The sequence below is a fragment of the Fukomys damarensis genome, unplaced genomic scaffold (assembly GCF_012274545.1).
Source record: "Fukomys damarensis isolate Sample0158 unplaced genomic scaffold, DMR_v1.0_HiC HiC_scaffold_1, whole genome shotgun sequence".
NCBI classification, from domain to species: domain Eukaryota; kingdom Metazoa; phylum Chordata; class Mammalia; order Rodentia; family Bathyergidae; genus Fukomys; species Fukomys damarensis.
Window position 1 is genome coordinate 40,318,988 of NW_022900913.1, and position 25,750 is coordinate 40,344,737.

Genomic DNA, 25,750 nt, shown 5'->3' on the forward strand with positions numbered 1-25,750 from the left:
TAAGAAGCTGCCCAGCATCTTAGAGAAGTAGGGAATTCAGGGAACTATGCCTTTCCCCCTCACAGAGGTAGCTAGTAACAGAGCTAGGAATAGCCATATCTCCAGGCTTGCAGATAAGAGCTCCTTCTCCTATGGCACTTTGCTGGGACCCTTTTGGCTCTGGCCAATGCAGAATACTCAGTGAGATTCCAGGTAACAAAGAAATTCACCAGAAATGCTCTTCAACTCCAATGAACCTAGCAGTGGGGAACATCAGCTGGCAAGTATAACCAAGAAGGACTAATGCCACTTTGTGGTCTGATTTGACCAAGACACTTAATCCTGGTCAGAGCTGTTCAAACTTGCAATGATTCAAAGAAATAATGCATGCCACTGACTATGTTTATCGCAAATAGCCAATTAAAGAAAGGCTGTATTCCAGTTCTACACTAGTACTATTTTTGACCATATGTAGAGATTCATAAGAAACTGGGAGAAAGAGTGGGACTGAAGGAAAAGGAGTTTTGCTTGAGGCTAATTCTTGTTTGGGCTTCAAAGTGACCAACAGATACCTATGTGCACAGTGCTAAGCTTTGTAAAACTGGAGCCAGAGAGCAGAAACACTATGGGTTCCATTGGATGAAATCAGGGATTAAGCAGGAGCTCAGGTACACCATGCTTGGTGGAGTCAACCATAGCATGGAATCTGATGATTTTTCTTCCTTTACTGGTCTGTAAATGTACACACTGACAGGACTTAGGGTAATGAAAATGGGATTGTCAAGGTTGGCCAAAGGACAGGGCTGGAACACTCAGGAGAATTTCTCCATTCTGAATTATTTCTAAATATAGCTTCCTACGATCTCAATAAGGAAACCTGGCAAGAGTCCTTTACACTCATCTTTCTCACCAGGGGCCTAAAAATCAAATATAGTTTGAAATTCCCACTGGAGGATAGAGTAACCAAATTATTAGGGTTCAGGACAGGTGGGGGAAGGAGCCTGAGAGATGGAGTCTCCATAACATGAAGAATTTGCCTGAGCCCATACCTCTGGATAAGACAGTGGCTGTCCAGAGGAGCAATGGAAACAGAACTGATTAAAATACTGTCTCTCTGTCCTGGGCAGGTATTCATGGGGAAAGGAGACTACAGAAAGAAAAAAAAATTAAAAAACAGAAGATAGTCTCCAAGGCTCCATGAGGATTAACAAAAAGGCTAAAAACTAGCATTCTTTAAGGTGCCCAGATTCTGTGCTCCTGAAGGATGATTTCAGAAGAATGATTCTTCTCTGTGGGCCCTTTTTCTTTTTCCACGAGCACCAACCTGGCCATAGAAAATAGCCAGGCATACAGGGATCAAGGTCCAAAGAACAGAACAGAAGCCCAAGACAGCCCAAGGTGCCAAGAGTTAGAGTTCCCAGACATCAGGAAAAATAAGGTAGGGGTGGGTTAAGATAAAAAAGTGATTCCTCTTAGTGATAATGGGGAAGATGCACTTCAGGACCCTAAGCTCCTAAAGGGTGATAATCAGAAAGAGGTAAGCAGATATGAGTAACAGAATACCTGGTCCAAGTAAGTATCTGTAAGTTGAGGTTCATGCCACTCTATGACTGGATAAGTCTCCACAGAAACCAACTAGAATTCAAATATTTTCAAGGAACCCAGAAGCATACCCACTTACTCCTCTACTTGGCAAAGAAGTCCAAATTCACATTTGTATAGAAGAGTTTCATGGGTCTCGTGCCATTATAAATGTATAGACTTTTAATAAAAGTATAAATGAGGTATTATAAAAAGCTACAATTAGAAACAACAGGAGACGGTACAGGACATCTTGTTTTTGTTATATGAGTGTAGTCAGCCAAAAATCCCTCCCATAGATATGAAATCCTAATCTTGGGACCCTGTAAAAGTCCCTTTATATATATAAGCAAAGACTGCAGATATGATTAAGTCAAGGACCACAAGAAAACTGAAAGATCGCCCTGGATTATCCAAGTGGCCCAGCTGAACTTACACATCCTTAAAAGAGGGAAACAAATAGAGAATTACAGAGAGAATGACCGTGGCAGCAGGGACTGGAGTGATGCACCCACATCCAAAGGAGTTTGTGCAGTGACAGGACACTGGTCAAGGCAAGGAAGGAACTACCGGAGGCTTTGCAAGGTACACAGCTCCCTTTACACCTTGATCTGGGCCCAGTGAAATAGAATTCAGACTCCAGCCTATAGAGCTGTGCAAAAATAAATTTTGGCTGCTTCAAGCTACAAAATGCCACCAAGTTTGTGGTAATTTACTATGCCAATAGTTCTAACAGAAAAAAGCACTTCTGGTTATTTAAAGCCAATTTCAGTTTGAACAGTGAAGAGGTGACTAAGTGACAAGACAACAATTGCTACACATGGAAAAATAATGTCCACATAATTCAGTAAATTTTAATAGCAAGGCCATTGCCAAAATATCATGTAAAATGTCCATAATGACTACTGAGTCTATCTGCTATTAAGTGAGAGACCCCAAGAAAGCAGGGGTAGGGTGGGGGCCAGAATGATCAATACAGAAAACACTGATATCTCCCTGGTCAGCAAATTCAAAAACCAAGGCTTAATAAGCCATAAGTTGGCTGCATTCTCCACCAAACTGTAATAAATTAATTTCTATCCCCAGGGAAATGTGCTCACAATTCCTTAAAACATAAATGTTGTCAGAAGCAAAAAGCCCAGATTCTGAGAGAAGGAATAATTAGACAAAATTTATAACCTAGAATCGATTGTATAATTTTCTAAATGTGTCCCTGGAAACATCTATATTGATGATCTCCCACACACAGCAGCACAACAGCTAAAATGTAATTACTGGCTTTGTAGAAAAGAAAAGAGGCCAGGCATCATAAACCTCAAAACTGGAACATTTTGCTTTTAATGACTAAATTATCTCAATGAGCACCAGAATGAAAATCACTCAATTAGCTTCATGTTCTACTTGGAAAAGGATCCCTGCTTTACTATAGAATACAATTCTTATTTTGTTCATAACATTCTTTTAAAGGAATAACTTCTCTGAATTTGTAAAAAGTTCTCACTCAATTTTTAAAAATCCAATGATTTTACTTTCTCCATGTGCTTGTGTGTTCAATTCTTCAGAACACAGGATTTTCTGCAAAAGTTTCTGTAGGCTAGCTTTCCCCATTTGCAACATATATAATATATTATATATAATATAATGGTAAAAAGCAAAGTTACTTGTTTATTTTGCTACGCTGATTTGGTGTGGTTTGAAAAATGGTAAATTCTGAGATAAAAATTTTTTGAATGATGATGTAAGATTTTTTCCTCACAATTATTTTGCCAAAGTAATGGTATTAAACATAACAGAGTCAAGATTTCTCTCACAAACTATTTCCATCTACTGATTAAAATAGTCATTTATCATAAGAAAAAAAGATTGTGGCTTTTTTTTTTTTTCTTTTTGTACTGGGGATTGAACACAGGACCTTACACTTGGGAGGCAGGCGGTGGCACCACTGATCTAAATCCTAGCCCAAGAGTATGGCTTTTACTTTCAAACAACAGAGTGGTTTTGCTCAAGGTGGCAGAGAGCTGGAAACAATTCAGTCTTCCAGGTAATGATGTGAAAGAGCCATCAATATCAATTGCCCAAAAAACTCTCCCAACTGGACACTTAGCAGGTTACTGGCTGGAGCTGACTCTTAAAACTACAAAATCTGTTTTAGAAAGCCAAAGAGTTACCAAATCCACTTGGTAACTTACATAAGGCCAAACAGTTCTGAACTCCTTTTATAATTGTTTCCCAAGTACTGTCTTGTTTCCACCAACCAAACAGCAGAATTAATCAAACTACCTAATGTGTTAGTAAATACTTTCATCGAGTAAGGGAAATTTTAAAATTATTGTAATTTTAATTTTCTTATTATTTCCTTTGTGGTCTGGGGATTGAACTCTGGATGGTGAGAAGCTGGTTTCTGAGGTAAGCACTACACTGTTGAGCTAGGCCCTGAGTCAAAGAGAAAATCCTCTTCACCTCCTCCATCCACAGCCTGACGTCACCATTTCTTTTACTTTCCCAAGTGTTTTGGAGCTGCTAGGTAGTAAATTTGAGCCATCAAAACATGGCTGGGAGCTGACCAGAGTCTTATTTGACAGAGGCCCTAAAACTGCAGGAAAGATTCACATCCATTTCCATATGAAAAAGAAACAAGATCTGGAAAGGGAGGAGCCAGAAAAATGAATAATAAAATTTTTCTTCCTCCCAAGTAACAGATGAAAATGTGCACTCTGAACATAAAACTTAACCAGAATTGTATCATCTTCAGATTAAAATCCACTGTACTTATGAGTGATGCTCTGTTCTTTCTCAACACATTTAACATTTCAATGTTTTCTGATTTTATTTTTACAATAAGCATGTTTTTTATATTCTGAAAACAACACATACACTGAAACTTTAAAATAAGATACTAGCATAAAAAACTCAATAGTTTGCATTTTGGTTTATAGCCTCGCAGAGTTTTTTCTTCATGCTCCCTGCCCTAGTCACGTTATTGATGTTATGACAACTGAAATGGAGATGAAGACAGGTTATTCCAGGGACACACATAGACATTTAGCCAAACACATCCTGTTAAAACTCTCAACTTGGCTGCAGAGGCTCTCAGCTACGTCAGTGAGAAGTCTTCCCACCACGTCCTTCTTGCTGTGACCACTGGAGTTGGGTCTTTGGAACTCACCCAGCTCCAGGCCTCATCCCTGTTCCCGTCTGTGCTCTGCCCTAAGATGGAGGGCAGAGCACTCATGTTCTGCATTAATCCCCTTACATTTTCTTCCCCTCTCTTCTGTCACCACACCCCAGAAAAATGTATTAGAGAATAACCAGGATTTTTCCCAAAGGGAAACAATCAGTGAGTGGGTCATAAGGTGAAGCAAATGTCAATCTTCCCTGATGAACTCACTTCCATTCAGAAAATTACACATTAGAATAAACACAGAAAATTCCCTTCACCTGGGAAATTCCTCTTTCAGCCAGTAGGAGATTAAAGGGACTTTTCACATTTCTGAGAACAAAAAGATAATATCAGCTTTTGCTATCATTTAACGAGTGTTTGAAATTTTTATCATTTTATGTTGCCTCAGCATCCCCTTTGCGTATCAGTTGAACCTTTTCACACCAAAGCAAGGCTCAGCCTTCTAGAGCCAGTCTCTCCAGTTCTACCCTTACCCCAATTCCTCAGTGTGGCCCATCCAGCTATTCAACTTACTCAACTTCCCCTGCAGCCCTCTCGAAAGGAGAGCTAATTCATCCTGCATGACTGATCTCACTACACCGCACACCCCACATGTCACAGTGACCACTTCATGCAGTCACTGCATGACTTCCCGGAACTTATGTCTGTCTACTTTAAACCAGCCAGTGAAAACTCCCTCTGGGAAACTTATGTGGATAACATCTCCTATACCCAATAGAGTCACTGGCCCATGGTTCCTTTTCTCTCTCTCTTCCCGAGCACTGTGTGTAAATGGCTATTGGGTATCTCACCATTCTTGGCCCTTTCTGAAGTCTTTCTTATAAGTCCTCTTTCCTGTCTTTACCCTTGCAAAGATACAGTGAATATTCTCAAATTTACAGTGCATGCTGCTGCTGCTGCCACTTGTCCTTAAATGGAAAGGCAGGCTTGTCAAAACACTACTACGTGTGTTCTTGTCCTCTTCTCTCACTAGATCTGGCTCCCTGCGGATACTCCCCAAAGTTAGAGTGATCACCAAAGGTGAACATTTTCCATTGATTCAGGACATCTAGGCAGCCGTGACAGCATAGCTAAAGTTAGTCACAAAACAGAACTTCTAGAACTGCTTTAGAAAGTGGCAAGAACGGTGGGAGAGGTGTGTTCAAAGCAAGGGTTGTTTATGAGAGGGAATGACAATGTGTCTTTCACTGCAATATTTTTAAATTTAAACATTCACTGTGTTTTTTTTTAAAATCACACTCTGTATATAATTAGACAATCTCTCCTTTGTCCTTAGAGTCAAAGCAGTAAATGAGGCCCTTGGTGTGGCAGGCGCCAGCTCTGGAGAGGAAGGGGCCATGCACTGAGAAGAAACACACACCCTGGTTTACTCATGAAGGACAGAAAAACTCCTCTCCCTGCCCCAAACTGTGGTACTGCTTAGGCTGGAGCCTACTCCTATCTCCATATAAACTAACAGCCAAGGGCTTCACCTCTGATACACTGTGCAGCCTGTCTGGCCAACACTTGCCATTGCTAATGTTTTCTTATACTTCTCATTTGCTCATATGAGCAGAAGGAATTGTGGCGGGGGGCAAAAATAAAATCTTAAAATAACTGTATTTTAATCAGTCAAGACTTTTCTTACACCTACCCTGGGCTATTCATTTCCTGTGCAGAAATGTGTTCTATTTTAAAAGTGGTTCGTTTTCAAAACCACACCCTGATTTCCAAAGTTAAAAAGTATTCAGATTCAGCTTAGCCCAGTATAGCGACTGTCCACTGTTCTGTTTACTTAGCTCCACCTCATTCACATCAAGCTGGCTCACATGGCTTTCTTGAGACACAAGTGACACTTTGGAGCATGAGCTATAAAGTTACCACACGATTCTACAACTTTTTATCTCTGCTCAAAGAACAGCCATGCCTAAGAGAGAGGCTATTTCTTTAACTCAGATCCTGGAAAAGGGAGGACACACAGAATAGACCCATAGCCACTGTACAATATAAGTAAGAAATTTTCTCATTTGCAAGCCACAGCATTTGGAAGTTGTTTGTTACTGTAGCAAAATCTAGAGGATTCTGGCTACTATATTCACTAAAGCCTATTTAGACCTCACTAATCAAAAACTTTATATATTTGCAATTTTGTCTGTCTTGTGCTCTGAGTATTTTCAAGATTGTGGTACACAGTGCATTAACCATTGCTATTCTCATTATTTCGTTATGTTTTATGTTTTCATAAAGTAAAAGATTACTGAAAATAAAGCTTGCAATAATTATAGTCACAATTGAAAGAAAGAAAGAAAGAAAGAAAGAAAGAAAGAAAGAAAGAAAGAAAGAAAGAAAGAAAGAAAGAAAGAAAGAAAGAAAAAGGGATTGAGGCTAGAGCCAAGGCGTCTCTATATGACTGTTACCATTTTTGTTACTCTTCAAATGCAAACTGACCTTGGGCATGTTTAGATCCCTGTAGGCACATTTCAGCTCCCCTACACAACATACTTTTCATCCTAATCTTTTCCTCTTTCTAAACTACATTTGTGAACCAGAGAAATTATGCTTCCTCTTTTTAGCATCACATTCAGAGCTTTTACTAGTTTCAATACCAGCTCCCTTAAATGTCTAGACAAAGGCACTAGCAAAGCAAAATCGAAATGCAATCCTGCCACATCAAACTGGATGCAGATTAATGGCAGACACACAGTTTACTCTTGCTAGTTCCTCAAAACTTGATTTTGTACTTTGTTGTTGTTGTTGTTGTTCCTCGGTCATACAAATCTACATTCAAACCAACTTTTGGATAGATGCATATACTGCTTTTCAGAATGGAAAAAGTTGAATGGCAAACAAGAGGAATATTTATATTCATGAACTCTCTTTGGAAGCACAAACTTTTAGAAAATGCAATAATATTTAAACAAACATAACTGGTCAACTCAATTCCTGGCTGGAATACAAAAAAAAAAGGGGTTGGAAGTCCTATTCATTTCACTAAGAAGCTAGTGGATGATGGTACTGGTAGTAAACTACCAGTAAAGTGTGAAATACTTGGGTATGGATATGGAGTATACACATACAATTATAATTAAATACTAATATTAAATATCATTGTACATACATATATGCCCTGCAGGATTTACTGTGCCCACTATGGTTTCAATTTCCTTTTAAGTCAGTCATTAATGATAAAATTATTCTTTTTCACTTATTAGACACAGAGTTTGTATAGTGTCTTATGACAACTATGTCTCATGCTACCCACAAAGTGTCAGGTTTTAAAGCCAGCACAGCTGGAATGAGTAATTGCCTGGGCAGCAGAGCATGTCTATTGGGTTGCACAGGACGGAGACAAATTGATGTCAGCAAAACAAACATCAAGACTTACCAGATATTGGGTAAAAATGGAAACATCCTCTGTGCTGTTGTCAGAGTTCATTCTCAGCAACCTTCCAAGTCTAGGGGAACTTAGAACTATAAAAGTTATAGTTCTGTTTCCTGCGTTGTACACATCATTAGTCACAGCCTTCAGATCATGAGATGAAAGGGGCTTCAAGGAGCCTAAGGAAAGATTAAAATAAGTACTTAAGTAGAATACATAGGAAGGCCACCTATTAATGAAGAAATGTTTATAGATCCCTGAAAACTCCTTGGAAAACACATGGTTATGAGTGTGGACAACGGCTAGTCTAACTTGACACTGATCCTTCAGGTATCTATTTCTGGGAATGATATGTTTCCAGAAATCTCAGAGAAACAAGCTTCTTACCACTCCTCTCTCCAAGCCAAGGCCTGGGTGTCTAACTGATCCCTAGAGAAAGCCAGCAATGGCATGTGGGTCCTGCTCAGCTCAGGGTATGTAAAGAGAGAGCAGCTTGGGTAGTGCTGAGAACATAAGACACAGCCCCCTCCTCTTGAGCCGCAGAGATTTGTTCTTCATGAATGTGAGGTACCTTCTGAGGACCCCATACCTGCATGTTTCATGAACCTTGTGATGAGCAACAGCCCACGTGAACACCAAGGCAGTGGGAGGTTGTGGGGGCAGTGACACATGGGTTTTGACGCTAATGTGGCCTCACTGGTAACCCAAGGCCAAAGAGGCTTGGGCACACTCAGATTAGAGCAACACTCCGTAAACAGTCTGTGGTAAAGGATCAGTTTTTCCTTTCTCGTCCACTGTGGACCAATATATTGTAAAATACAATAAAAATGTCACAGCAACATCAAATTACTATAAAAATTTGTAAACACTTTCACTTACTTTCCATCGTCATCAGCTCACAGACTGGAAGGTACATGGATCATACCTATAGGTGCACAGAATCAGAGTGAACATCCCCTCCCCTTGCAGTGATTGGGAAATATCCCCAACCTTGCAGAATGAAAGGCCTGAAATAGACTTCCATCCTTCTCCGGCTAAACTTACCTCGCCCCTTCTGTTTTAGTGCTTGATAAAGGGCTTTCATGTTAGCCCTTTAAAGGGTGTCTCTCTGAGTAGGTACTAAATGAGTTAATTATGAAGTTAAGTCAACCATCCAATAATAGCTAGGCCTCCTGAATGACATCCTGTTTGTGCTTTCCTTACTCAGTTTTTGTAGTCAGAGAGCAAGGGCCACCAGATGCAGTGTTTAAACCACATAAAGCCTGAGCTAACTACAAGAAAAAGCCAGCTTTGGGTCTGGATAACTTCTAAACTTGCAAAGATTTTTATGACCCTGTCATTGGAAGACTCCATTTAAAATGCCTGAGCCCCTAAGGTAAGCACTGGTTCCTGAGGCTCCTGGGAGTGAAGGTAAGTGAAAGTCAGCCTCAGAAACATATTTCTGCCCCAAGTTCAGAACCACCTTGGCACAAGTTTGATTATTACACAAAATGCTTGAGTGATGCTTGTAATTGCCTCCCATGTTCCTCTCACTTCTTGCTGTTAATAATTTTTGCAGTCATTGGTACTTTCTCGTTTCTGGAACTGGGGACCACAATGGGAGGTCACATCAGGGAGACCAAGAGAATGTTTCTGGGCCTCTGGTCAATGTTATAGTCATAACTGGGGCCCTTCCGGGCAAGGTGGGGTCCTTTCTTCCTACAGATAGATTGCATCTCTTATGTGTGTGGTCTCTTCACACCTCCAGTTCAACTTTATCATTGTCAGTTTTTCTTTGGAACATTTTCCTACAGTACCTTCTTACTTATTTCCTTGTTATAAAAGACCCTAGTTTATATTAACTTGTTCCTTCATCTCCAAGGTTACCATTAGAGATAGGGAGATAAAAGGATCTCTTTTTAAAATATGTTTCTATCCAAAGGATAGAAAATCATTTTCAAAGGATATCTGCACTCTGATGTGTATTGGAGCACTGTTCATAATAGTTAAGATATGGAATGGACCTAAGCCCCTTTCACTAGATGAATGAATAAAGAAAATATGGTATCTATACACAATGGAATATTGTTTGGCCAAATAAGGCATGAAATCTTGTCTGCAGCAACATGAATGGACCTGGAGATCACAATATTAACTGAAATTGGGTAGGCACAGACAGATAGACACCACATGATTTCATCTATATGTGGAACCTAAAAAGGCTGAGCTCATAGAAGTAGAAAACAATATAGCAGTCACCAGAGGTCATGGTGGGTGGAAGAGGTGGGGTGAGACTGAGCAACTGTTACAAAGGCACAGCCAAGTAAGAGAAGGGTGGGATATACTATTACAGAGAAGTGCGATCAAAGTCAACAAGGCTGCATTGCATAATTCAAAATCACTAGGAGAAGACTTTGGATGTTTTCGTTATATGCACAAGATAAATGTTTAGATGATGGATGACCTAAATACCCTGAGTTGATCTTTTCACAGTGTACGGAGGTACAAAGGCATCACTGTGCTCCATAAAGCTGTACAACTACTGTGAATTAAAAACAAAATTTAAAGTTGGGGATTTAGCTCAGTGGTTCCACTGCCTGTCTCGCAAGTGCAAAGTCCCGAGTTCAATCCCCAGTACCAAAAAAATTAAAAACAAAAGCAAAACAAAAAACCCAAAGTTTAAAGATATCATTTCATTCATCTTAGCCTTGTGGAGTACAGGATCCACCCAAGCTGTTGGAGGCGCAGAGTGCTTTTCACTCAGTCAGTCCCTCACTGTCTTTTCCGCCTACTTAACCCATAAGTCACTAATGTTTAATTTCTATTTAGCAGTCACTCTGAGTTGCTCAGGCAGTAAAACCAGTTTACCCTACATTGCAACTGCCTGACAAGCATCTCTTCTTGTCCAGCCCAACTCACAAAAAAGCTAACATTATCCCGTCCCATTTCATTTTAGAAAAGCAGTTGATGTTTTCACCAGTGAGTTCCAGTCATTTAATTAGGGAAGAATTTCTGTGAAGTCCCACCTAAATTTGTAAGCACAGAATAACTGTTGTTCAGCATGGAAGTCCTCAGAGGGCTCTGTAACCACAGCTCTTTGGCAAGCCTTCACTCTACATATACTTCTCAGATTTAAAAAGCAAACCAGTACATTAAAGCCTGTGAGAGCACTTGGGTAAAGAAATCAGTTTTATTCTTCTCGTAAACACTATTTCCTAAACAAACTTTAACCTAGTTCTTCGTTTCATGAAAAACAGCTGCCACTATAACATCAAGTTACAGGATCACATGAGCATGGAAGCTTCATACATTTCTTCAACAAACATTGTTAAGTACCTAATACGTGAAAAGCCCTACAACAAGAAACAGAGATGTAAAAATTGAGCATACCAATCAAAAAATCCAAAATCTGAAATGCTTCAAAACCTGGAACTCTTTGAGCACAGATATGACTCAACCAAGTGGAAAATTCTGAGGGGTTGGAGTCAGAATGCAGACACACAAAAAACACTGCACAAAATTATCTCAGGCTTTGTGCACAGGTGTGTATGCAACATACATCAATCTACAACCCTCAGGATAACTCACTGTATATATCCAGATATTTTTAAAAAACCACTTTTGGTATCAAGTATTTCAGATGAGAGATACTCAATGCACCAAAAAACCAACAAAGACACAGTCCCTCCCTTTTCTTTTATATATCGTGATAATCTTAACACGTGTAGAGTTGTTTCCTTACCATCAAGAAAGGATGTAAGAAACTTACATGATGGTCAAATATAAGTCATACGGATTCAGAACTATTTTTGACTCAGCACAGTCTCGTTTATACCACTCTACTTCGAACTTAATAGGTGACATAATGTCTGAGTTAGGAAATAATGTGATTAACCATTCAATATATCTGATAGATTTCTCCCACCTCTCAAATACATCCTTCTCTTCCTTGGTCTTCACTTTGCAATTAATGCTGCCTTCCCTGGCATGCTCATCCATCCTCATCGGCACTCGACACAATGCTGCTCGCTGTGCAGGGGTAGCTGTCTTGGTGAACCTTCTCTCCCTGTCCTCTGCAGCAGATGAGAATCTATGTACCCACCCATCTGTACCACTTGCTTAATACTTAACATAATATGTTCTTCATGGTTACTGTATTCTTGAATGTAAGTCTCATTTCATCAATTAGCAAGCCCTTACTTACTTCTTTGAGGATTGACGATCTTTTCCTACAGTTCTTGATTATCTCCCACTAAGTCTCGCTGTCTGAGATTTTATGAATCTCTGCTCTATATTCTTCAGCAATACACTATGAGTCCCTTCTCCCACAGGAAACAGATGGCTTATTGATGAGATGTTGCTCCCTCTATATCATGCCAGAGATACTGAAGTCACGTAGTTTGCTAGGAAGACCCTGTGCTCATAGACTGCTTAACTCTGGTTATATGTAAGCTTTTATTCTAAACTAGACCATCATAACAAAACTCTCAGTGTAAATCCCTCCAACATTCAAGGCAATGCTCCTTGAAAAAGAGCCAAGTATAGTTTGGATAAACAGAAGAACTAAATCCTAAGGCCATAGTGTATTCCAACACGCACCACCAAAGATAAACAAAAATCAATGATGGCATTCAATGTGAAAACCTGTTACAAAAATTTTTTTCTGGGGAATGAATCCTGCAGAAATAAAAAGAATATGCTTCAATGAAATAAAAATATATATATATATTATACACACATACATATAGTGTAAATGCATATCTACACATATATATTTAAAATGTGTAATAAAATAAAACAAAACAAAAATATTTTACATAAATGTTTTTATGTTCATAAAAAATTTAATTTAGAACTAGAATATTTCCTATATTAAAATAACTGAGGTAAACTGATTTTCAAATTTGGAAGGGCACAGAAGCCATGGCTAACCTTAAAATATTCACCCCTCTATGTATTCTAATAATTATTTTGGCTTACCATGTAAATTCTTTCAAGTCTCAAGCCAGAGCTACTTTTTAAGACTAACTGCATAGAAGAGCCAAGACAGAAATAGCTGTCTGATGAGCTGGCAAAGAAAGGCTGAATGGTATGGAACCAATGTGAATTTTATAAAAAATTATTTTTTGTTAACTAATGCCAGGTTGCAGTATTTCTCTAACCAAAGTAGATCACATATTTCTACATAATCTTTCTCTTTATTAAATTGCTATGCATATTTTCCTAGTTGTGCATGTCAATACATCAGTAACACTGAAAAGGAGACAAAATAAACAGCTACCACGATGGCTCACTCTCGGGGAACTGACATTCTAAAACAGAGACAGCCCTGGAACACAAAGAAGAGGAGCTGCCAAACGCAAGCACAGCGTTTGAGTCAGGTTCGGGGCTCATTCTTCGAGCTTATAACTCCTATTAGTTAAATGACCTTAAACCTTCCCAAATCTTTATGTTTTTTAGCTGTCAAATGGGGATGGATCAAAACTTGTATTTGCATACAGTATTTCATTTAAATTCTCGTAGCAACCCAGTATAATAGGTTAAAATTATAAAGCACTATCCAAACACTAAATAGCAATAATATATCTGAATTTCTAATCTATAATAGAAATAGATTTTCTATTTTTAAAATAGATCTAAAGATTTGCAGTTCTAAAAAAGGAATACATATTCTCTGATAGCTTAGAACATCTGACTCTGAAAATATAACTCTGCAAGAGCTGACAACCTGATGTCTGAAATCACACCCTGAGGCAGGACCCAGATGCTTCTCCCTAGCAGGCCATGACATGATGAGATGCAGGTTGGGAGACCTAAGGGAACAGGGAGAGTGGGCCTCTGCTGTCATCACCCCACAGCTTCACACAGCAGCAGGGACCAACGATCCTCGGGTGACCACTGTGGAAACCAGGTTGAGCAAAGCTCAGTTGGGTGCCTGAAAAAGACAATGAGGTGACATGGCCATCTGAACCATGCATACACTAGGCAATCCTGATCCGCAATACAATGTTAGGTTATGAAAAACACAAAGAACAACCAGACCAGATGACTCAGAAGGTCTATCCTAACTCTAAGATCTATGGTTCCACAGTTCTCATTTCTACACTCACCCAAATTGAGATTCTTTCAAGTATAAAAGCCACCCAATGGAAATGTACATGAAAACCTATCATCTTTTCTCCTGGCCAGGAGCTGGAACAGAAAATACGTCACTCTGTAGGGACAGAGGGTGACAATGAAACCGAAAATACCAAAATGGCTGATGTGCTCAGGAGAGCTTGGAAAAGGAGCAGCTCACTCTGGGATTTGCAGATACCATACAAGCTCTAACAGCGAGTTTTCAGACACACAGAGGTAAGGCTGGGAAGATGCCAGTCTCATGGCTAAGGAAAGATGGTTAGTCAGGGCTGTGTCCAATATTAAACAGAGAGATCTGAAAACTGTATGCTTTGCATTATTCTACAAAGGTGACAAGGGAATTCTGTCTGCTTTAATACAGTTTTTCTGTCAAACTAATATTCAGTAAAACAGGCACCATAAATTCAAGTTTCTAAACAGTAGTGGCTCCATTCTTCACTTAAAATAACTGCCCTCAATTATTAAACCAGACTTAGTTTAGCCAGAATGTATGAAAGGTGTTTAATCTTTTGTAGCAGCCAGATTTATCTTGACTTTGGAACTTTTAAAATAGATTACCATAGTTTTCACATTACTACTTTGTTTGCTTATTTTTACAACACTAAATGGCACCTTCGTTACCTTGAAAAAACTAACAGTAGCATCATACTTATTCTCAGAGAAAAATTACAGATCAGAAAAAAGGTTTCTGAATAGAAGAATCTTGATTAAATAACTTTTGGTCCATTTTGAAAGTTTCTTTTCATGAACTCAAATATGGAAGACAACTAAAAATTTCAAAATTTCTCCTAAAATAGTATTTTTTTAAAAATTACAATAAAAAGAATACTTCTGGGCCAGGGATGTAGCTCAGTGGTGCCATCACCTTCCGGGCAAACACAAGGTCCTGAGTTTGATCCTGGTACTGGAAAAAAAAGAGTATTTCTTCCATGTTTACTATAGAAATATGAGAAGTCTCTACCCTTTACTTCTTGTGAGGCTGAGCTACATTCTCTCTTCAAACCACAAAGCCAATGAACTTCCCATGAATACATCATTAACCTCATGTCATCATAAGAACTAAAAGACCAGCCCCCTGGATTCCAATCCCCGTTCAATTTCAGAATAAAGGGGGACTTTAAAAAATGATGCCAAACCCAGGTCAGAGACTCTCATTCATTGATGTGAGGCCAGGCCCGGGCATCATGATTTTTTTTTAAAGCTTCTCAGTAATTAGAATAAATGGCTACTGTAACTATAATTAATTTTTCTCCTTCTGTATTTCACTGGTGGTGTATATCATTTAAATAAGTTACAATGTTTTGGGCTTTCCACACCAATATTTGAGATACATTGAAATTTTATTGTTTCCTGCACTTCCACCTCAGTACTTTAAAAAATATATCAAATCCAGCTTGTTTCCTCCTTTTTTATTGCTCCTGCCTTCTGGGTAAATCTTTCCCCTTTTCTTCCATGAAATGTTGGCCAGAGCAGTTTCCTTGTACCTTTCCATGTCAGCCAGGCTGAGATTTTTGGCAAAAAGCCCTGCAGAGGCTGCAGGGCCCTAAAGCAAGCCCTGGCTAAAAGCACCGATGGCCTAGGTACTGCACAGGATTTCTATAGTCAAACCATAAAAATTCCAACAAAGTAGATCAAGATGGGCAAGATACAGCCTGGCTTTCTGTAGTTTTTTAGCATTCTAAGCGGAGAGTAGGAACAAAGTTCATGGACTATAAAGATACCTCTTGCATGATTCCTCCCCACTGCCCTTCACCAGCACACCCTCTTCCAAGGAAGATGAAAAAGGGAAAGAGAGGTTGTAGAGAGCCCCAACTTTGTACATAGGCAAATCTTTTTGGACTTTATAAATGTTACTGGTATTACTCTGTAGTAAAAGACATTATGTGGAAGCTTTAAACTGTGCATGTAGAACCTTCTAAATAAACATGAAAACACTCAAAACTCAAAAACAGTGGCTCAAGGTAACCTCTTAGCTGGAAAGATGCTCAAGCCTCTGTTTATTTCCAAGCTAATGATCAGCACTTGAGCTGCAATGCTAAAGATTTGTTGGGGTGCAAAGTTCAAGCCATCAGTAACCTGAAAATTAAAGCCTCCTGACATCGCTCCTTCAAAAGAAGAAATTACACTCTGGTTAATTTGGTTACTCTGCAGAAACCATGCACCTTCACCACGCTTCCCCCAACAGGACCCCTGTAAAACAACCCCTTTGCTAATACACTAGCTCGCTGGATCAAATACGGTCATGTGCCACATAACATTTCTGTCAACAATAGACCACATATAGGACTCCACCCTACGAGATTATGTGAATCATCAAAAGACATCAAAGCCAGTCTAATTTGTATAAATATACTCTACGATGTTTGCACAATGATGAAATTGCTTGATTCTCATTTCTCAAAGCAACTCTAACATTAAGTGATGAATGACTGTATTGCCAAGGACACAAAGTGAAACATATTAATGAAGTACTCAAATGCAGCTTGCCTGATCTCACAACAATAAAATGTAACGATTTTATCTCAAAGAAATTTAGAAAATTTTGAACATATCCTTCACCCTATTATATGATTTCATAATCAATTTATGCTAGTAAAATAGTGCATGACTGCAACACACAAAATAAACATACACATACACACATAATTTTTGAAATCTTAGTAATACTGAAAATCAAAACTAAGAGGATATAAGTAATACAACCCTCAGCAAAGAGTTACATCTTCAATTATGGATCTATCTTGAGCTAACTATTTTGCTAAGAGGGGAAAGGAAAGGCAATGAAAGTCTTGGTTTCATTAAACTTTTGCAAGGAGGGAATTCCACTCTCACACTTCTGTCAAGAGATTGGAGATATCAGTAAAGTTAACAATTAACTTATGTGCATAACTGAAATTGAGGTGGACCTTTATTGATTCAGTTCCCGGGAGTGCTTTACCAATCTGACTCAAAGCACTAGGCAAGACCACAATGCAGACAGCTCAAGATTCATACCTCCATCACTCTTTGAAAACATTCATCCAGTACTAAATTGAGAGCCCCACAGGCCTTTCCCTTGTACTGGGCAGAAATGTATCTTTGCTGTCCTCAGGATCATGTTACAAGGAATAAAATAGCCATGGCCAGAATTCCATAATTACTAAAAGTACACCCTCAGTAACACTATTTAATAAGAGGTAGATCAATGGGTTGGCAGTATTTTGTTTCTGTTATCTAAGTAAACCCAGAGAGTTCTGATTTCTCACCAATAAGGCTGTTAAAATTTTCCCAAAATGTGTGTGGGGGCAGGTGCTGAGTCTAATTCAGAAGAGGTGTCCACAACCAAATGTTGTTTTGCATTATTTGGTCTTCTAGAAAGACTTCTTTAAAAGTTTGATTTAATGAAGCATGAAATTGAGACAAAGCATTTTGCCATTGAGCACTATAAATACTTCATGAATCCAGACTAAAATAGAGATGAAATCAAAGAACTTATATCAAAATATATAGAATACTATGAGTGTATCCTATCAGACTCCTATGGACCAAAAAAAAAGATAAGGTAGAAAACACAAAAACAGAGTTGACCTGTAGGTTTTCTTTTGGACAATCTCAATTTTTTTCCCCAACAGTACTTTCAGAAGGGCAATGGTAAATTGTTTAGCTTCCCAACTCTTGGTTTTATCAACCTGCTTAGATTGTTATGTGGATAGTGAATTGTATTAATGGCAGAGCACTTTACAAATAGAAAATGCTAAGAGAGGATAATTAAAATGAAGTCTTTATTTGGGGCTGCTGATGGACAGATGTGCATGAGAGCCAGCTGGTTTCAGCACCAGATTCATCTGGCACTTGGCTCCAGTCACTCAGAGTTATTAGCTTGCCTTAATATCCATTAGGAAATATAATGGATTGGCTCTCATGTTAACCTTGTCTTTAACTTGTCTTTAACTCTCCTTCCTGCTTTCTGATAAATCAATCAACCCAGAGACCTAATTTTTAATTTAATCCTTCATTGTAAATAGTAATTTTAGTTCTTCAACCTGCTCTGGCCTTCAGTAGGTTGGAACTAAAGAAGAAAGTCCAGCTTTAAAGTTACACCAATTTAATCTTTGTGAGCCTTAGTTTCTTCATCATGAAAATGGTGTCATTATTCTCTACTGCTCAGAGAACTTCTGGAGATGAAATTAATTTTACTGCAGTGCTTGACAAATGGAAAGAATCGGTGAGTGCTTTTCAGAATAGACGGTATAACTTTAGAAATTCAAAACTTCCCTTGTACAAGTCTCTAGGGCAGTAGTCCCCATCCACAAAATAGGATAATCCTTTCTTTAAAAAATAAACCTTTCTAGACACTCAAATAGACACCAAAAATACCTAGACCTTTGGTATCTTCTACTGAAAAACAAACATAATTAGAGGAAACTATCAATTCGGTGCCATGGAAAATGAATTGTATTCAGTTGATCAGCACATCTCTACGCATTTTAAAGACAGAAACACACATGTGTATGGTGTTAGTTTGTTTTGGCTTGGTTTTTTATTTTTATAGAAAGTCTTTATCCAGCTCAGGTTAGCCTCAAACTCTCTGTGTACCCCAGCCCAGCCTCCTGCCTCAGCCTCTCAAGTGCTAGGATTACAGGAATGTGCTCATCACATGTATGTTAAAATATTATCCAGTCTAGAAACAATGCTTTGACACATACTTGGGTAGATTTAGGATCATTTTGCAATAAATCTAACTCTATATATCCTGGGCTACAGATTGAGGACAACTAGATGGGAACATTCATAGAGTGAATTATTTTCATCCTTTGCATTATGTACAAAGATAATCAGGATATTACTACATCTGGATTTAGATGTATTATTTTTATTTTTGTTCCTATATTTTTAAGGAGGATACTTAAAAATAATGGAGAAAGCTGAGCATCGTAGGTTTTGAATCATGCCCTCCTGTCTCTTGCTCTTCCCCACTCCTCCTGCCAGCTGCGGCCGCTCCCCATCCCCTGACAAGGGCAGCCTGAAAACAAAGCCAGGCTGCCCTTGCAAAGTGCCTGGACCACCCCTTCTGCAGATTTCCCACTAGCTGCTTGGCATGTTGATTTATTGACAAACAAGAGAAGCAGAAAAGGACATTCAACATCAGAACCTCTTAGAATTAAGGCTATACTCCTTCCTTCCTTAACTCTTGTATTCGTTCCTTGAACAAGTATGCTTTTTTCACCAATGCTGCCCTTACATGTGGAATGTTATTACCAGATACATAATAGGTACTTCATTCTTCCAACAAAATTTTATTTATTAAGTATCTACTATGTTCCAGTAACTGTCCGAGGAGCTGAGGATATAAGATATCCTGTCTTTATAGTATTTATACTGTGATGGGGAAGAACAAACTTTAAACCGATATCCAAATCAATTGATGCTACACTAGGAAGGAGGGAAACTGATGGAGAGTGACAGGAAAGAGAAGCTATGTTAATAAATGATTCAGAAAAGGCTCAAAGAGGAGGTTCAGACTTCACACGACAATTTGTGTAAGTCACACGGGAATCTAAGGTACTCTATGGCTTGCTACTATTAACCTGACTAAAAATGTCACTTTTTAAAAAATTACAGAGCTTGGAAAGCTTCTGCATGGTATGTGGTTTTCACTCAGCAACTCTCAGTTATGACCAGGACATTAACCACTGACTGAAATACATTTTAGTTTTATATTGCTTTGCTCTGTGACTTTGTTGACATTATCTTTTTTATTATATTTTATGAGTACATGTTTGCAGTTTTGGACGTTAGTACATGTACATAACACATCTTAATTACTTTTTATCTTTCTCCTCTCCCCTATCCACCTTTTGACTTACCAGCGTGTGCAAATACCACCTGGCCCTTATTGATTTGAGCCTGGGTGAAGTTCTGGATACTTTTGCCAGGAGAGGACTTCAGAGCTAGATGCCCATTGCTAGGTGGAGTGATCCAGTAGACTAGATCCTGCTGGGAGGAGTCTCCATCTTCTGCACACAGGTCACCTCTGGTTATCTCAGTGACAGAATTCACCCATACCTGAAAAAGAAGGGGCTCACAGATCTTCTGAGGACCAATCGTAATCACATAATGTTAGTAAACGGGATGGCTAGGACACCCTGGCACCTTGCACAAATATTTTAACTGAACGAATTTACCAGAGGTTTGAAACAGATACATAGTTCAAAACAGATGCATAATTACAAGCTAAATGAGATGCAGCACATTTAATTTATGAAGCTTATGAGGCTTCAAAAAATTATAATTATTTATTCAAAATTAATTATTTAAAGTACATTTGCACTGGCCGGGGATTCAGCTCAGTGGTTCTGCCGCCGGCCTCTCAGGCACAAGGTCCTGAGTTTGATCCCTAGTACCAAAATAAATAAATAAATAGAGTAAAGCACATATGCACATATCTAAAGTATAATAACAATAAAAACTGACAGTTACTAAGCACCTTTCAATGCTAAGTACTTTAAATGGAATCTTAGATAATATGGAACCCACTCATTGGGTTGGTTTAAGGGTTTCTGCTCATTGTTTTAAGAAATAATTGATTCAGATTTTGAGTAGTTGAGGGGGAAATGCACCCACTGTGCATGTTTAAATTCCCTTTATTCTACCTGTCATAGGAAATCAAATACCTGGTTCCTTTATCCTTGTTATGTTTGCTGTATTGACGATAGCTTACATCTAAAATGGTATCTGAGTAATACACTCTTTTTCCACTTATATTTAAAATCTATTTATGCTGCCTAAATATCTTAATTCAATAATTCATCAAACATTTATTAAGTAGTTATTATTTTCCAGGTAATGTTCTGGATGCTTAAAATACATCATTGTACAAAGGATCCTGTCATCATAGTCGACATTCTGGAAAAAAGGGGACGAAGAGACACAGAAAGGAAACAATGGGCATAACAAGGAAATGAATTACATATTCTGTTACAAAGTCAAAGCACTAAAAAAATGAGGACTGTTAAACAGGAGGCTCACTGGAGGAAAATCTGGAAGAGAAAGGGGAGGAGGAGCCATGTGAATATGTGAACATCAGGTCACTTCTCACCCAGCACCCTGTGTTGATTCCCCCTGGCACTCAGAAACAAGCCAGAGCTCCAGCAGTGCACTCCAGACCCTGAATGATTTGACTTTTCACTATGCTTTTGTTTCGTCATCTTTTACTCTTCATCTTGCTTATTTTGCTCTCACCACACCACATTAAGCTCTGATGCTGGTGACCCACAGTTGAGGCCCCTTGACCCCACTATAGGGCTGTTTCCCTTCTCTGTCTGATTTTTTCCCTGGATATTCATATTTTTATTGTCTCTTTGGTTTCTGTCTCAAGAACACACTGTGAGTGGGGACATCTGTTAGTGGGTGATCACAGTAATCCCAGAGAGAAATGAAAGAAGAAAGTAGTCAGAAACTGCAGGGTTGGTAAGAAGGGGTCCAGTTCCAGGTGACTGTTGAAGGTAAAGCCAACAATGTCTGATGGAATTAGGTGTGGGAGGTGTGCAAGAAGGAAAGGTGAAAGAAATTGAAATGAGGAAGACTACAGGTTGACTGGATTTGAGGAGTAGGACCAGAATTTCAGTTCTGAATGTGTTGAATTTAAAATGCTCCTTTGGACAATGAATCACGTCTGATGTAATCAGGCTGTTCTGAGTTTCTATAATCATGTAGTCACATGATACTTCACTAACACTAAAAATAAGTGGTTTTATCACTAACTCAATTTTCACATTTCTATTTGCATTTTTTTCTTACCCACAGAAACACTATGTTCACATTCCTGAGTTTATATATCATTCTCTGCTAATTAGAATCTTATCCTCTTCTATGCTTTTTACCAACACACTTAAAACTTCAACTCCAAGACATTTAGCAGATAAGATGCCTGGTTAAAGGGAACTATTTTTCTCAGGAAAACAGGCAGTTCATGAAATAACTTAAACCACACCCATTCACCATCTATTAACTAACACAATTTTGACAGAGTGAGATCAGCAGGTGTACAGGATTCCTACGTTCTTATATCAGATATGATGGAACTAGAAGACAAAAATCTGCTATGATTCCTTTTTTTTTTGGTACCGGAGATTGCACTCCAGACCTGGAGCTTGCAAGGCAGGCTGCAGAACCACTGAGCTAAATCCCCGGCTTTGCTTTGATTCCTTTTAATGCTCCAACTACTGACAGCACACGTTCACAAGTCTACTTTGTGAATCACCTCCTAAACATAACTAAATACCCACACACTCCACATAGGTACACACACACACACGTGCACTTACACATCCAAATGAAAGTATAACTCTTCAAAGTTTCAAAGTAACTATGTTAAAGAAGCGCACATGCCAATAACAATAACACTGCTCAAATTTTTTCTTTTGAAATTATCTTCAGATTGCTCAAGAACATTTGATGCTACTTTTTATCAGTGACTCTTTGGGTTCAAGTCACTGCTTTGCCACTTATTAGCCATGTAATTAATGTTGGGCACATTTCTTAACTTCTCTGGGCCTTATTTATTATTGATAAATTAGGAATGATAGAGTTATTACTTTCACTGAGTGCTGTATTTTGTTTTGTTTTGCTAGCGTGCTGGAGATTGACTTCAAGGCCTCTCATATGCTAAACAAGTGTTCTGAGCTACACTACCAGCTCAGATGTGGCTTTTTAATATTACTTAAGTTGTTCTGATTGTGATGATACAATTACTAAGACTGTTCTGTAACACATGTTGCAGAATTTTTGTTTAATTCCAAGCAACCATAGTGGGATGAGTAGTTTGCCTATTATATGACTGTGCTAGATGGATGCTCCTAATCTTTAATTTGGAATAGGCTCACTGCAGATTTTCAGCACTAAGCTCTAAAGATATCAACTCTTTAACAGCTACCAGAAATGCTAATCAATTTAATATTCAAAGTATAAGGTTTTAGCCTTCATTTAACCAATTGAAAGGCTACAATTTCTACAAAATATACAAGTTGGCGTGCTTAACAAAATACTAAGCCCACTCTTTTGGTTTGTCACTTTTACATTAGAAAATCCATCTTTATGTTTTATTCTTCTTTCTCCAGGAGCTCAAACTGAGTTGGAAATGTACTGCCATTTTTCTTTCTATAGGAGGCACTTATTTTTTCAACACTGATCATAGGAGAGCTGGACAAAGCACATGTTCCACTGAGTTGCTATCCTGACACTCAAATCAGGAGGTGGTACTCTCAGGGGTTTGTTTCAGCTCAAATCAAATTTAGTGCAATAAACAATCTCATTGCTTTAGAGGAAGTCTGAATTGGTGCCCTGTGCTTGGTAACAAAAACTTAGGAGATTCAATTCCCCAGTAAAAAGAAAAGAAAAGAAACTTAGGGGTATGGTGGGAAGTAATAACCACTTTGAACTTGAATTCAGATTTAAAAGTAATTCAAAGCCCAGGAAATAATATTTCAAAGAATAAATATCTGAAAAAAATACCATTTGAATCCAGAATATATATATATATTGTAATTCACCATTAGCCTTATGAGGAAATAGGTGGGACTTAGAAAGGATTGGGATTTAGCTTAGTGGTTCTGCCACCTGCCTCATAAGTGCAAGGTCCCGAGTTCAATCCCCGATACCAAAAAAACAATCTAACTGTGACTCAATTTAATTCAAATTATAATTGTAATGTTTAAAGACCAAGATTTTGTTTGAGTTTCATAGAAAAGATGTAAAATATTCAAGAATTTGAGGTCTCACTGTTTGACTCCTCTAGGACTTTAGCTGTTATTTCAGATTCTGCATGCTCAGTTTTTCCACTGCGCCTCCTTCTCAAATCCTCTTTAGTGACGAGCACTTATCAGCAACAAGCAGAGCTCCAGGCCGTATAGCTCAGTGGTAGAGAGCTTTCCTAGTAAGTATGGAGCCCTGAGTTCAATAACTAGCACTGCAAAAACAAACAAAAAAAATCAAGAAAATGATCCTATGTTCAGTGTAAACACAAGATAAAATATACAGTAGTATAGAAAGAGATATAGTACTTGAAAAATGGGAAAATGAAGCCCCCTTGTGGACACAAATATATTTTATCAGGTATGTATAAAAATCACTGACCATGTTTGAATACAAAAGCACTCCATAGAATGTATTTCAGATTGAAATCCAAAGGATTCACCCAAAATGGCCCAACTCCAACTCCTAATTCCAGGACACAATTATCTCCCATAGCACTAGGAGACAGCCTTAGAGAAAGCTGAAAGTTCTGTAGTTTAAGGAAATGTTTTCCTGCTTTGATAGAATGAATTGCACATGAAATACTGGGAAGTGATGCTAATGTTCGGATTTCTGGCTATGAACTCCCATGCAGAGGATACCAAGGGCTCTGTTTCCTCTGCTTCTCCCAAGTAGACTGCAAGTGGATTTTCCTGCCACCTCCTGCAGGCCTTGATATTATGTAAGGAGACTAAATGATCATGCAAGAAAGTCTGATGGACTTGAGAAAATGCTGGTTTAAGGCCAGAGACAGCATAGCATCCAGAGGCCTTACTGGAGTCCCATTTGCAAACCTGCCTTTGCTCCAGATTCTGCCACTGTCTATCTTTGCAGGCAAGTCACTTTTTCTCTTTAGCTCTAATTGTCTTTGTAAATAGGAATAAGAAGCAACTAGCAACCATAGCTTTGGAGAAACTATTATTGAATCTGGCCAGGGATTTAGCTCAGTGATTCTGCCACCAGCCTTGCAGGAGCAAGGACTGGAGTTCAATCCCCAGTACCAAAAAAAAAAAAAAAAAAAAAAAAAAAAAAAAAAAAAAAAAAAAAAAAAAAGAAACCTCTCCGCCCTTTTACTTTAAAAAAAAAAAAAAAAAAAAAAAGAAAAAAGAAAAGAAAAGAAAAGAAAATGCACTCTCTCAGCTCTGTTACTTTAATAAAATAAATACACTTTATATGTTAGCTCACAGAAAAATGTTAATAAACCTGACAGTTTTTTAATTGTATTAAAGGCTATTGATTTATGAAAACTTCCTGCAATAGGCATAGGCTTTCCAAGAGGTTTTTATGTGCATTTGCCATCATTATATATTCCGGGGCATTAGATAAGATCTCATACTCCAGTTAAAAAATTAGGAGCAGAAAACAAAAGGATCTTTTTGATGCTATAAACCACTCATGGAAACTTTCACAATTATCAACATCAACTGCTACCTGCTTTTAGGCTCTTTTTCAAGTCAGAATTATCTTGAAATTGATAGTAGACTGTGATTATATTACAGAGTTGCAATGCACAAAACTAAATATTCCTAAAATCCATTAAGCAGTGTTATTTGCATTATATTATTATCATAGGAAAGAAATATTGATATATGTCCTCATCTACGTCCCTTTTTCTAGGAATATTTAAAATTCTATGATTTATTTTTCTTCCTTCATTATCATGACTTTGGATGACAACAGCAGTCCACAGAGTAAATCAGCCAGGTTTACAGACAGTGTATCTTTTTTTTTTTTTTTTTTTTTTTTTTTTTTTTTTTTTTTTT

At 38.2% G+C, this 25,750-nt stretch overlaps 1 protein-coding gene across 1 annotated transcript in view; it reads right to left on the reverse strand.

Moving 5' to 3' along the window:
- LOC104864144 (chondroitin sulfate proteoglycan 4) overlaps positions 1-25,750 on the reverse strand; it is a 64,164-nt gene that overhangs the window by 8,847 nt on the left and 29,567 nt on the right. The window contains 2 exon segments of the mRNA XM_033761854.1: positions 8,106-8,278; positions 20,063-20,261. Of these exon segments, the coding sequence (XP_033617745.1) occupies positions 8,106-8,278; positions 20,063-20,261 (372 nt within the window).